The sequence below is a fragment of the Myxine glutinosa genome, chromosome 1 (genome assembly GCF_964187855.1).
Source record: "Myxine glutinosa chromosome 1, kmMyxGlut1.1, whole genome shotgun sequence".
In the NCBI taxonomy this organism is placed as follows: domain Eukaryota; kingdom Metazoa; phylum Chordata; class Myxini; order Myxiniformes; family Myxinidae; genus Myxine; species Myxine glutinosa.
Genome location: NC_136261.1, coordinates 58,739,251 through 58,753,540, shown reverse-complemented (window position 1 = coordinate 58,753,540; position 14,290 = coordinate 58,739,251). Strand labels below are relative to the sequence as shown.

General features: G+C 42.6%; 1 protein-coding gene across 2 annotated transcripts in view; it reads left to right on the top strand.

The window, feature by feature from the left end:
* Positions 1-14,290, top strand: part of NRDC (nardilysin convertase) — a 189,807-nt gene that overhangs the window by 91,252 nt on the left and 84,265 nt on the right. For both annotated transcript variants that reach the window (XM_068111994.2, XM_078772235.1), the window contains exons 9-12: positions 9,705-9,778; positions 10,190-10,259; positions 12,686-12,763; positions 12,860-12,977. In XM_068111994.2, coding sequence (XP_067968095.2) covers positions 9,705-9,778; positions 10,190-10,259; positions 12,686-12,763; positions 12,860-12,977 — 340 coding nt within the window. The remainder of the gene's footprint in view (positions 1-9,704; positions 9,779-10,189; positions 10,260-12,685; positions 12,764-12,859; positions 12,978-14,290) is intronic.

Sequence of the window (14,290 nt, the reverse complement as noted above, 5' to 3'; positions counted from 1 at the left end):
CTTTCTTATTTCTAATGTAATCTACCTACTCTACCGGTCAAAAGTTTTAGAACACCTCAATTTTTCCAGTTTTTATTGAAATTTATGCAGTTTAATGTCTCAATGTACTCTGAAATTATGCATATAACAAATAAAGAATTGGAGATAAAAAAGAAATCATAGAATCATTTTGTTTAACAAAATATAATTTAAATTTTTGACTCGGCAAAGTAGCCACCTTTTGCAGATATAACCGCCAAACACACTCGTGGCATTCTTTCTACAATGGAAATCAAATATTGTTCGTGAAGTTCTTCCCAACACTGTTGCAGAAGTTCCCACAAATGTGTTGCATTTGAAGGTTGCTTTGCTTTCACCCTTCTGTCCAGTTCATCCCAAACCAGCTTGATGGGGTTTAAGTCTGGAGACTGTGCTTGGCCATTCCATGATTTGAAGCCTACCATCTTGATCTTTTCCTCGAAGGTAGTTTTGACATAGCCTAGAGGTGTGTTTAGGGTCATTATCTTGCTGTAGGATGAACCTCTGACCAACTAGGCACATACCAGAGGGTATTTCATGGCGCTGCAAAATGCTGTGGTAGCCCTTTTGGTTCAGAGTGCCAGTCACTCTGTGCAAGTCACCGAATCTGGATCCAGCAAAAGAGCCCCAGACCATCACGCTTCCTCCTCCATGTTTGACAGTTGGTGTCACACACTGAGTAACCATCCTTTCGCCTACTCGACGGCATACAAAAACCCTGCGTGATGAACCAAAGATTTCAAATTTTGATTCATCGGTCCATAAGACCTTCTTCCAGTCTTCAGTAGTCCATTGGCGGTGCTTCATGGCCCAGGCAAGCCTCTTTTTCTTATTTTGCCATCTTAGCAATGGCTTTCTTACTGCCACTCAACCTGTCAAACCTGCAGCTCGAAGTCTTCTCTTCACAGTTGAAACTGAGACTTGCTTACTTCGACCAGTGTTAAACTGTGCTTGAAGCTGTTGTCCTGTGGGCCACCTATCACGCAAGCTGTTGACTCTCAGAAACTTGTCTTCTGATTCTGTTGTGGCTTTGGGTCTGCCAGACCTCTTCCTGTCAGAGTTTCCTCCAGTTTCCAATATAGTACTTCCTGCAGTGCAATACAGTGCAAATAATGCTTCAGAGGGTGTAATGACAGTCTGTTCCAACACTGCTTTTATACAGACAGGGGGTTTGTCATCAAGTAATCAGCAGAGGTTGGGACACCTGTAGGAATTGTTTGCATCAACTTTCAAGGCTTAATTTACTTACATTGCTGCAGAACAGCTGTAAGTTGTTAACGCATTACTTGTTCCCTGAAGAAGGCCTTTTTTTTTTTGCAATATAACTGTGCAATTTACATTATTTTCCCGTTTTTGCTAACCTAAACTTTTTTTTTTAACCTCGAGCAGTTTACGGCTTACCTTTGTACCATTTCAGTTTATTCACTGGACATTAAACTGCGTAAATGTCAATAAAACTGGAAAAATTGAGGTGTTCTAAAACTTTTGACCGGTAGTGTATATCTAATTAAATGTAATCTATATCTAATTTCTAATTTAATCTATGCCTAATTAAATGTTATCGATATCTAATTCTAATTTAATTTATGTCCACTTAAACATAATGTTTATCTAATTTAAACATAATCTATATCTAATTTCGAATTTAATCTATTTCTAATTTCTAATTTAATCTATTTCTAATTTCTAATTTAATCTATTTCTAATATCTAATTTAATCTATATCTAATTTCTAATTTTATCTAATTTCTAATTTAATCTCTGTCTAATTTCTAATTAAATGTAATCTATATGTAATTTCTAATTTAATCCATGCCTAATTAAATGATATCGAATTATCGATATCTAATTCTAATTTAATCTATGTCTAATTAAACGTAATCTCTATATAACTTAAACATAATCTATATCTAATTTCTAATTTAATCTATTTATAATTTCCAATTTATTGTATATCTAATTTCCAATTTCATCTATATCTAATTTCCAATTTAATCTATATCTAATTTCCAATTTCATCTATATCTAATTTCCAATTTCATCTATATCTAATTTCCAATTTCATCTATATCTAATTTCCAATTTAATCTTCAGTATATCTGATTTCTAAATTAATTTATATCTAATTTCTAATTTAATCTATATCTAATCTAACTATAATTCACCAAATATCTGTCTGTCTGTTTGAAGGTACCATAAAAACTGCTGAACCGATCGCAAAGATATTTTGGGTGGGTAATCCTGGGAACCCTGGGAGTAAAATAGGCTATTTAGTTTTCCCAATTTCAGCTTTGGTCTCCAGCATTCTCAGGTTTGGACTCCCGCATAACATTCGCGTTCGCATAACGTTCATTGTGACGATGTTCTCATTGTGACGATCTTACTATAATTCACCAAATGTCCATCTGTCTCTCTGTTCGAAGGTACCGTAAAAACTGCTGAACCGATCACAAATAAATTTTGGGTGGGTAATCCTGGGATCTCCAGGAGTAAAATAGGCTATTTCGTTTTCCCAATTTCAGCTTTGGTCTCCAGCATTCTCAGGTTGGACTCCCGCATAACATTCACGTTCGCATAACGTTCATTGTGACGATGTTCTCATTGTGACGATGTTGTGACGATGTATGTGTTCACGGTAGTGTTTGACGTGACGGTGTGAACGTAATTTCGTAATGTTTTTCGTTTCGTAATCCTTTAATGAACGTTTAATGTTTAATGAACGTTTAATGCCCTTCGATGTCCGGGGCCGCACGCGTGCTACACTGGACGGGCCAGCGTGTACCTTGCCCTTCGCCGTCAGGCTCGGGTAAACCGCTGAGCCCCATCCGTGATGGGGACTGGGGCTTGAGACAGTGTCCCACAAACGAGGAATTCCCAGTAAGCGCGAGTCACCAGCTTGTGTTGATTAAGTCCCTGCCCTTTGTACACACCGCCCGGCGCTACTACCGATCGGATGGTTTGATGAGATCCTCGGATCAGCCCCTGCACGGGCCATTCTCGGCTCGTGCCGGTGCACCGAAAAGATGAGCGAACTTGACTGTCTAGAGGAAGTAAAAGTCGTAACAATGTTTCCGTCGGTGAACCTGCGGAAGGATCATTATCAGGACAACATGAGAGCGAGCGAGACACGAGACGTACGTGGTACGTGATCGTCCATGTACTGCTCAGCCATGTACTGTTTAGATTTTGATGATTTGCGTGTGATATGATTCAACGGATGTTTATATGAATACAAACAAACAACAACATGCATTTTAAGGCCATTTTCCCTGCAAGAGCGGGGGTTAGCCTTGCGGTCCCCATGACAATCTTCTCCATTTTGCCCTATTTTCTGCATCTCTCCTTGTTAACCCCCTTGCCCACATGTCTTCTTCCACCGTCTTTAGCCATGTCTTTCTCGGTCTTCCCCGTCCTCGACTTCCTTCTACATTTATTTCCATCACTCTTCTCAACCAGTCACTTTCATCCTTCCTCAACACATGACCAAACCATCTCAACCTGTTCCTCTTCACAGCATCAATCACAGGCTCTATTCCCATCATCTTTCGCAATTCATCATTTGTCTTCCTCTCTCTCAGCGACACTCCGCACATCCACCGAACCATTCGCATTTCCACCCTTTCCAGCCTTCGTTGCTGCTCTACATTCATGACCCATGTCTCGCTCCCATAAATCATAACACTTCTCACACATGCAGCATACACCTTTCCCTTCAGCTTCAACGACACTCCCCTCCTCATCAGCACGCCACTCATTTCCTGAAACTTCTTCCATGCACATCTCACTCTAGCAACCGTTGCCGAGTCTGATCCACCTTCTCCATTCAGCATGTCTATATGAATCATTGAAAATAAAAAAGCCTTCAATTTCTGATATTTTACCTTTTCATTTGGGCTTCCCAATTGAAGCCCCGCCCATAGGGCGGGTACTGTTGCTAGTTCAATGTAATTTATAATCTAGTTTCTAATTTAATCTACACATATAATTGAATGTAATCGATATCTAATTTCTAAATTGCTTAATACAACAACAAACAAAAGGCATTTTAAGACCATTTTCCCTGCAAGCGCGGGGGTTAGGCTTGCAGTCCCCACGACAATCTTCTCCATTTTGCCCTATTTTCTGCATCTCCCCTTGTTAACCCCCTTGCCCGCATTTCTTATTCGACCATCTTTAGCCAAGTCTTTCTCGGTCTTCCCCGTCCTCTACTTCCTTCGACATTCATTTCCATCACTCTTCTCAACCAGTCAATTTCATCCTTCCTCAACACATGACCAAACCACCTCAAACTGTTTATCTTCACAGCATCCATCACAGGCTCTATTCCCATCATCTTTCGCAATTCATCATTTGTCTTCCTCTCAACGATCCCGGTGTGTACCCTGGTTAGAATAGGTACACCGTATCCCTGCGTGTCGTAAGAGACGACAAAGAGAGTTGGCGTCAGGAAGGGCATCCAGCCATAAAAACATTGCCTCAAAAAGAGAACCATGACAATTAAAACTACATATGGGCAGGGTACAGCCCGAAGTGGAGATCGGTTTCTGAGGTTTGGGACATGGAATGTAGGGACAATGACAGGGAGATCAGGAGAAGTGGTGGAAGTATTGGTCAGAAGAAGTGTGGACATATGTTGTGTGCAAGAGACGAGATGGAAGGGAAGTGGTGTGAGAATGGTGAAGGATAGGCAGGGACAGAAATACAAGTTTGTGTGGCAAGGGTGCCCGGAGGGCGTGAATGGTGTTGGTTTCCTGTTTTCTGAGGAGTTTGAAGACAGTGTGTTGAGTGTGACTAGAGTGAGTGATCGGTTGATGATGGTGAAAATGATGATTGGAAAGCTCTTGGTGAACGTCATCTCGGGATATGCTCCGCAAGTTGGTCGGAGCGATGAAGAGAAGAACAAGTTCTGGTGTGCGATAGAGAAGCTGATGGAAAACGTGAAAGATGAGGAAGTTGTTGTGGTAGGAGGAGACCTAAATGGACATGTGGCAAGGAGTATGGACGGTTTTGAGGGAGTTCATGGGGGGTTATGGTGTGAGAAATGGAGAAGGTGAAAGGATTTTGGAGTTTGCTGATGGAGCTGAATTGTTGATTTGTAATACTCAGTTCCAGAAAGGGGATAATAAGCTTGTTACATACACGTCAGGTGGGTCGACGACAACTGTTGACTACCTGATGGTGCGTAGGCGAGATAGGGGTCACCTCCGGGACACAAAGGCGATCCCGGGGGAGGAGGCTGTTTCACAGCACCACTTGGTTGTCTGCGACATAAGGGTGAAAGGTGCGAGGAGAGCTCGGCGGGTGAAGTACCAACCGAGAATGAAGGTGTGGAGGTTGAAAGAGGTGACAGTAAGGGAGGCATTAAAAGAGAGGCTGAGTAGGGTAGAGGATGATGTGGTTGAGCTTGAACGTGGTTGGATGTCAATGAAAGATAGTCTGTTGGGAGTCGTTGGTGAGGTATGTGGATGGACAAAAGGACCACCGAGCCACTCGGAAACATAGTGGTGGGATGATGAAGTTGGAAAGAGGATTGATGAGAAGAGGAAGAAGTTCAAGGAGTGGCAGAAGGCGAAGGGTACGGGAGCAGAAAAAGCAGAGCATGAAAGTTATAAGGCAGCCAAGAAGGCTGCAAAGAAAGAGGTAGCAAAGGCGCAGGAGGCATGTAGGAAAATGTTCGGAGAACGCTTGGATTCGGAAGAGGGTCAGAGAGCGGTATTCAGGATTGCAAAGCAGACAGCGAAAGAGAGGTGTGATGTGATGGGGGTGAGTTGCTTGAAGGATGTAGTGGGACAAATCGTTGTGGACCCAGATGGAATTAAAGGAAGATGGAAAAGATATATGGAAATGCTGTTGAATACAGAGAATGAATGGGATGGCAACATAGAGAGGAACCCAGTTTTAGGACCGGCAGCGAAGATAAGTGAGAAGGAAGTTGAGGAAGGGATAAAAGCAATGAAGAGTAGAAAAGCAGGAGGGCTTTAAAAGCAGGAGTAGACGAAGGGCTCACAGGAGTTGTGGGAGATATGTTGAAGGCAGCAGGAAGTTGGGGTGTGAAGAGAATGACAGAGATCTGTAATCTGGTGGTGAAAGAAGGCCGCATTCCAGTGGATTGGGAACTGAGTACCCTCGTCCCTCTATACAAGGGGAAAGGTGACCCTCTGGAGTGTGGCTCGTACCTAGCGATAAATTTATTGGAGCTTGGAATGAAGGTATTGGAAAGGGTGTTGGAGAGGAGGATAAGGAAGAAGCTGAAGATCGACGAAATGCAGTTTGGATTTATGCCAGGAAGAGGAACGACAGACGCGCTCTTTATTGTGAGGCAGTTGCAGGAGAAGTACATGGAGAAGAGGAAGAAGTTCTTTCTTGGGTTTGTTGATCTGCAGAAAGCATTCGATAGGGTTCCACGCGAAGTGTGGAAGTTCCACACGAAGTCCCCCTTCCCACACCTCCTCCCCCCAAGCCCTCTCCCTCCCACACATCTCCCTGCTCTTAAATGTTGTGTGCTCTCAAGTGTTTGTGTGCTTCCCTTTCTCTTGTCTTCCGTTCCCTCTTTTTATATATTTTGTTTGTCTGGTTGATTTGTTTGTGAATTAAATGTCAGCTCTTTCACGAGCCTCGATTCAGTATACAAAAAAAAAAGAAAAAAAAAAAGTATTGACATGGGCATTGAGGACGTTAGGCGTGGAGGAATGGTTGATCAGAGTAGTGATGGCAATGTACAAAAGAGCGTGCACAGCTGTAAGGACGAAGGACGGGAACAGTGGTGAGTTTGAGGTGAAGGTGGGAGTGCATCAGGGGTCGGTACTAAGTCCACTACTATTTGTAGCTGTGATGGAGGTGCTGGCTCAGAACGTAAAGAAGGGTTTACCGTGGGAGTTGTTGTATGCAGATGATCTGGTGTTGATTGCGGAAAGTATGGATGGACTGAAGGAAAAGATGAACAAGTGGAAGGAATGTTTGGAGACAAAAGGTCTGAAGGTGAATATAGGAAAGACGAAGGTGATGGCAAGTGGTAAAGCATGTGGTGAGGTGGAAAGAACTGGGAAGTGGCCATGTGCTGTGTGCAGGAAGGGTGTCGGAGTGAACTCCATTCAATGTACAATGTGCGCTGAGTGGATTCATCAAAAATGTAGCGGTCTGAGAGGGTCATTAACCAGTGTGACAGCTACATTCAAATGTAAGGTGTGCACAGAGGGAGCTGCAGATGGAGGAAATGTTGAGCTGGATCTTGGAGACGGCGTAAAGCTGGAAGGTGTGAAAACATTTTGCTACCTCGGAGACATGCTGAATGGAGAAGGTGGATCAGACTCGGCAACGGTTGGTGGAGTGAGATGTGCATGGAAGAAGTTTTGGGAACTTAGTGGCGTGCTGATGAGGAGGGGAGTGTCGTTGAAGCTGAAGGGAAAGGTGTATGCTGCATGTGTGAGAAGTGTTATGATTTATGGGAGCGAGACATGGGTCATGAATGTGGAGCAGCAACGAAGGCTGGAAAGGGTGGAAATGCGAATGGTTCGGTGGATGTGCGGAGTATCGTTGAGAGAGAGCAAGGCAAATGGTGAATTGCGAAAGATGATTGGAATAGAGCCTGTGATTGATGCTGTGAAGAGGAACAGGTTGAGATGGTTTGGTCATGTGTTGAGGAAGGATGAAAGTGACTGGTTGAGAAGAGTGATGGAAATGAATGTAGAAGGAAGTAGAGGATGGGGAAGACCAAGAAAGACTTGACTAAAGATGGTGGAAGAAGAAATGCGGGCAAGGGGGTGAACAAGGAGAAATGCAGAAAATAGGGCAAAATGGAGAAGATTGTCATAGGGACCGCAAGGCTAACCTAGCAAGGCTAGCAGGGAAAATGGCCTTAAAATGCATGTTGTTGTGTTGTTGTTGTCTCTCAACGATACTCCACACATCCACCGAACCATTCGCATTCCACCCTTTCCAGCCTTCGTTGCTGCTCTACATTCATTACCCATGTCTCGCTCCCATAAATCATAACACTTCTCACAGATGCAGCATACACCTTTTCCTTCAGCTTCAACGACACTCCCCTCCTCGTCAGCACGCCACTCAGTTCCTGAAACTTCTTCCATGCACTTCTCACTCTAGCAACCGTTGCCGAGTCTGATCCACCTTCTCCATTCAGCATGTCTCCTAGGTAACAAAATGTTTTCACATTTGCTTAATGCTTAATGCTTAAATGTTTGCTTTATGATAAATACAAACAAATACTTACCACTGTCAAAATATTAGGTGGGATTTCCTGACATCTCCTTCTGACTATAAAACCTTAATTTCTAAACAATTCACAATCAAATTTATTTTTAAAGAGTGCGATAAAGATAAACTATATTTCCTATCATCATACAAAGATACGCAATTTGGTTCTGTCTGTCTGTCTGTCTGACGATTTTTGACCGCGATACATTCGGTCGTTACTTATCCAATCTCAAGCAAACTTGACAGGACTAAGGGTCACACAATGAAGGTTGTAGCGAATACATTTCCCCCCCTCGCCAAGGGAATTTTCTCCGTCAAGGGGGTTTCTCCGCTAATGGAGTTGCGTGTTGAGGTGTATATCCATGTTAAGATAGCCAAACGTGGCATTTTTTCCAAGGACGCTTCTAATAACAAAAGCTTAATGCTCATATTAATGTTATTACAAAAGAAAAATAATACGAATACGAGTAATATTCCACCTCCCGAAGGGGTGTTTCCTCTTTGTGCAATTGCCATGTTAATGTGTATAAATGGCTTATTGTGCCATTTTGGTGGGAGCAATGGCCTCTACCAAAAGTAAAAATATTACAAACCACAAATACGTTTGATTACCTTTTGAAACAGTCACTACTGCTGTTTAACACAAAACTGAAAGAAATTTGGAGGAACCCCGACACTTGTGAGGCTAATTTTACTTATGGAACTGAACGAAGATCTATTGTACTCTATATACCCCACAAGAGTTAACATAACCTTTCCTGCCACTAACGTGGCGTTCCTTTCGTGGCGTTTTTCCAAGGCTTTTAATAACAAAAGTAAGCAATAACACCTATGATAATAGCATATTCTTAATGTTAAAAACAATATCCCCTCTCCCAAAGGGGTTTTGTAACTTGTGATATCCCCCCACCCTTCAATCCCCCACCCCTACACCCTTATGGAAGTAATTTTTATTATATTGTATTATTGGGAATATAGAATAGTGAGGCATGGTCTGATCTTTTCAATGACCTGATCTAACATAAGTAATAGTAATAATAATTGGAAATAATAATCATAAGGATTATAACAAGTAGTGAGCGGGTGTATGAGTATATCAAAATGTTGGATGGGATTTAATTTCATGTGCTTCAGGCATCATCTATATACGCCTTCTTCCTAAACCTATGTGAACCATACAAACATACAAGTTACGGCTAATTAGATATGGATAGTTTTTTTGCCTTTTCATTATATTGCTTCTGATTTGCACAAATACTATCAGCTATGCCTGCAAGTTTTGGTATAGTGAGATTTGAGTTTCAGCACTTCATCCAACATGATGAATGTGAGCTATAGCTTTCAAATGATTTGTTCGATATAATGACACATAAACACAATTTGTTTTCCTGCTACACATAATTTGAAGTCGCAAACCACAATCCTTTGATAATCCTGAAATCCACATTCTATGTGTGTTTCCTCGTGATCAGTACCCGTCCAAAGCCAGACTTTTCCCACGTTGGACCAGCGTTTGAACCGTCCGTACTGCACCGCCTTTACCGCGGTATGATACGATTTTGTTATTCCAAGGCATGTAAATGTTACTTAGGGTTGCTGTAAAGTAAAGATGAGTGGTTCTTGTAGGGCGAGTTTAAATTTATTAACGATGAGGGTAAAAGCTTTGTTGTTATTCAGGATGAGGTAAAAAGCTTTGTAAAATGCTGATTGTATTGCTAGGATTTGTGACAGTAAATAAAAAGGTGAGGATGAGTTTCCATTCTGAGATCGAAGTTGATTGGTTTTTTTATTTCTATTTTTCTTGTTTAATGTTGATCATTGAGGTAACTGGGTGTGAAACTGAGGTTAATGGTTGCTGATATACAACAAACCTGGACACATGAGGGTAGGACATTTGGCCCATCATGTTTGAACTTTGGGGATGAGGGTGAGGTTGAAATGAATGCTTTGATTCCAGTGGTTCCCGTGAAGACATCACACACACTTACTTTAACATGGGCCCTTCCCTGCCTGCTGCAGCATTACCGGTAAAGTCAATTGCATTTTGTATTTCTACATATTTACAAACTGCACTACATTAACTCTGTTTTATATATTCTTGTATGTACACCAATAAGCTGCTGAATGAAAAAAAAGACCCTCAAGTTTTATTTGAATGCATATTAGCGGAGAAGCCATCTGGAACCCCAAGGCCTCTTCACATAGCCTGCCTGGGGTCTGCAAAATGGGTCACTGCTGTTTGCCAGGCAGCTTTTCACATCACTTGAGTCCAACGAGAATGTTACATGAAGTGGTGTCCCTTGCACCACTATACAGGCTTAGCAAGAGAGATAGAGGTGATTCTTCTCAAAAGTGTTGATTGTGCAGTCATTTTAACATGGATGAAGTTAACAAAGTGAGACAGAGGCATATAATAACCCAGCTGGAAGAGCCATCATCCAGGTTGGAGATACTTGTGATTACAAACAACTTCGGAAATGAAAAAGCAGCTGCAAGATCAGGTATCCTGTCAGAGATGTTGAAAGCTGGATGCTGTTAGAGCGTGTTCATCAATTACCTCCATGGCCTCGTGATGCAATGTGGAAAGGAAGTACATAGAGACTGGTCTGATACTGTTCTGGTTCCTATCCCAAAGATGGGCAGTTGTCTTTTTGACAACCAGTGAGGCATTGCTCTTCTTGATGTTGTTGGCAACTTGCAAGTTATTCTTGCAAAAAAAAAGATTACAGAAAGTGGCGGAAGAGGGACTGCCCGAATCTCTGTTGCTTCCGGAAAGGGAAAAACTGATCAGATATGATATTCACATTCCGGCAACTCCTAGAAAAGTCACATAATCATCAAGATAAGGTCTTCTTCTTTGTTGATTTGAGGCATATGACTTGGTTCCCCCACGTTGCCTTGTGGAAAGCACTTGACAAGATTGGCATCCTTGAAAGTGTTGTCCTGCACATTCCGTCTTTGCTTGAGTCATCAAGGCCCGGATATGTGTAAATGGGAAGCTATTGGATGAGATAGTTGTTGACAATGGCCTTCATCAGGTGTGTCGAATGGCTGTGACTCTTTAAGTTGTATGGTGAGTGTGAGGCTGCGTGGTGAGTGTGAGTTAATCGATCACCTTCGTGGCCTTCCAGAAAGGTGGAGTGAGCAGATCAGGGGAGTGGATGGAATGGAGATCCTCCTGAATTACAAAATTGACCAGAATTGAACTATTTTCAAACACATTTGACTGAATGCCAGTTTGCAGACGATGCTACATTCTTGACCTTGGGCATCAGACTAGCATGTGCCGAGGTCACCACGAGAGAGTTCTCAAGGACAGCAATGGGCTTTGGACTGAGTGTGAGCTTCACCAGCATAAAACTGATGGTTGCTGGTAGAGAAATCGTCGGTACTGACATACAGCCCTTGCAAGTTGGAAATGAGGAGAGTGAGTGTGTATGTGAATTGCCCTACTTGGGGTCACTGATTGCTTTATTTAGGAAGTAGATGTGGACATCGAGATGAGAGCTGCCCAAGCTTCGAGGTCTTTTGGGGCTTGAGACGAGCCGTTGTCAAATGTCATTATCGAACCACCAAAACAAAAGTGTCTTGTTTACCAGGCTTGTGGAATCTGCACTGTTGTACAGCGCAGAGTGCTGGACACCATTGCACAAACATCTCAAGAAGCTATATTATGCCTTCTCCCGTAAATTCATCAAGCCAGTCCTCAGCATCTAAAGATGACAGTAGTGGATCCTTTCAATTGACATCACATGCATTGAGAAGGATATTTGGGGTGGGGGTGGGGAGTGGGGGTAGAGGTGGGAGATCCAGGACCAATATCCAAGAATGTGACTAGAAGCAGACTACAGTGGCTGGGTTATATTGCCAGAATGTTGAACCATCGCATTCCCAAAATGGTACTCTGGTGTTAACAGCCTCGGCCCCCCTCATGGAGTAGAGAGCCATAAAACTTCTCCCTATTTAGGGGTTGCGTAGCCGTATTATGGCAGTGAATGGACAGGACAGGACAGGACAGGACAGGACGTGTGTGTGTGTGTGTGTGTGTGTGTGTGTGTGTGTGTGTGTGTGTGTGTGTGTGTGTGTGTGTGTGTGTGTGTGTGTCGTTGGTTATCTCCATATGCGGTGTGTGTGTGTGTGTGTGTTTGTGTGTGTTTGTGTGTGTGTGTGTGTGTGTGTGTGTGTGTGTGTGTGTGTGTGTGTGTGTGTGTGTGTGTGTGTGTGTGTGTGTGTGCATGCATGCGCATGTGTGTGTGTATCTGTGCATGCGTGTGTCTGTGTGTCTTTTAGTTATTTAATTATTAATACTGTTTATTTTCTCAAAGCAAGGTCAAGACAAAGGTCAAAATGTTTTATTATACATATTTGATTGCAATTAATTATAGATTTGTTTTTTTTCTCGAAGTGAAGTGCTCGTCTGTCATTTGTATTTTTCGTTTTTTATTCCTGACAGTGTGAAGCCATTGACATATTTGTCATGGCTTATTGGTCATGAAGGTAAAGGCGGCATCATGGCACCACTTCGGAAGCGGTGAGATAAATAATTATCAGCAATGGCAAATCGATCTAGCTGGAAATTGACAGTTACACACCTACTGTATTGTTTTTACTTTATGTTATTTTTCAGGTGTTGGGCGACACGGTTGCTTTGCGGTTCCAGTATGGGATTTGAGCATAACCCCACAGGAGCTCTACTTTCAGTTGCCATCACTCTCACTGACACTGGATTATCTCACTGGCCACAGGTGCTGTGCAACATTTTGAATATCTCACTGGCCCCGCTATGCAACTGCCCCACACCCTCCGCACCACACTACTACTGGCACACTCTTGCAATGATTGCAAATCCATGTTGCTTTAGCAAACACTATTTCATTTCCATTGGTTCTACCAGTTATTACTATACGTTCCATTCCCTTTGGTGTGCACTAAGTCGCAATATCAAAACATAGGGGCAATACCCGTGGCGCTCACCTGGTAGAATAAACAGTATACTGCACCGACTAAGGGTATTTCAAACCAATTTCAATGGTTGCTGGAAGACAGGGCAGCATGTAGAATCATACTAACATAATCATAAGACTTTAAACAAACAAAGAAAAAAATACCTATTTTGGGGGACAACCCCTGTCCGCCAACCCCATATACCTCCTAAGACCCCAATTTTTCTAATGCCTTGAACAAACATTGATACATCATGAGTGATTAAGGTTGTGGTGAGGTTTCATCGAAATTGCGTGTGTAGTTTCTGAGAAGAAAGCAAATACCTATTTTAGGGGGCAACCCCCCCACCGTAGACCCCGAAAGGGGAGATTTTTTAAAATGCCGTGAACATACTTTGGTACATCACGGGTGGTGAAGCTTGTGGTCAAGTTTCATCAAAATTGTGTTTATAGTTTCAGAAAAGAAGCAAATAGATATTTTGGTGGGGTCAAACCTGGACCCAGTTTGACCCCCGTAGACTCCCGTAGACTTTGATTTTCTTAGTGCTGTGAACAAACTTCGGTACATCACGGGTGATGAAGGTTGTGGTAAAGTTTCATCGAAATAGTGTGTGTAGTTTCAGAGGAAAAAGCAAATTCCTATTTTGGGGGGGTCAAACCTGAATCCACTTTGACCCCGGTAAACCCCCTTAGACCCCGATTCTTTTTAAATGCCGTGAACCAACTTTAGTCACAACACAACAAATATAATTTGTGCCATATCTGGTCACAATTCCATCAGCGGTTTCGGAGAAGAAGTTTCAAGTGTTTATGGACGGACGGACGGACGGACTGACTGACGGGACGGACGGAGGACGGACGACGCGCCATCGCATAAGCTCCTCTGAACTCTGTTCCAGGTGAGCTAAAAACACTTCGTTCCAATCTTTCAAGGCAAATTCCAAATTATTTGCCAACATTATTAGGTCACCTGGAACGAAGTTCAGGGGGGTTTATGCGATGGCGCATCTACCATTTTTCCCGGGGGTCAAAGTGGATCCAGGTTTGCCCCCCCCAAAATAGGAATATGCTTTTTCCTCTGAAAGTACACACATTATTTCGATGAAACTTTACCA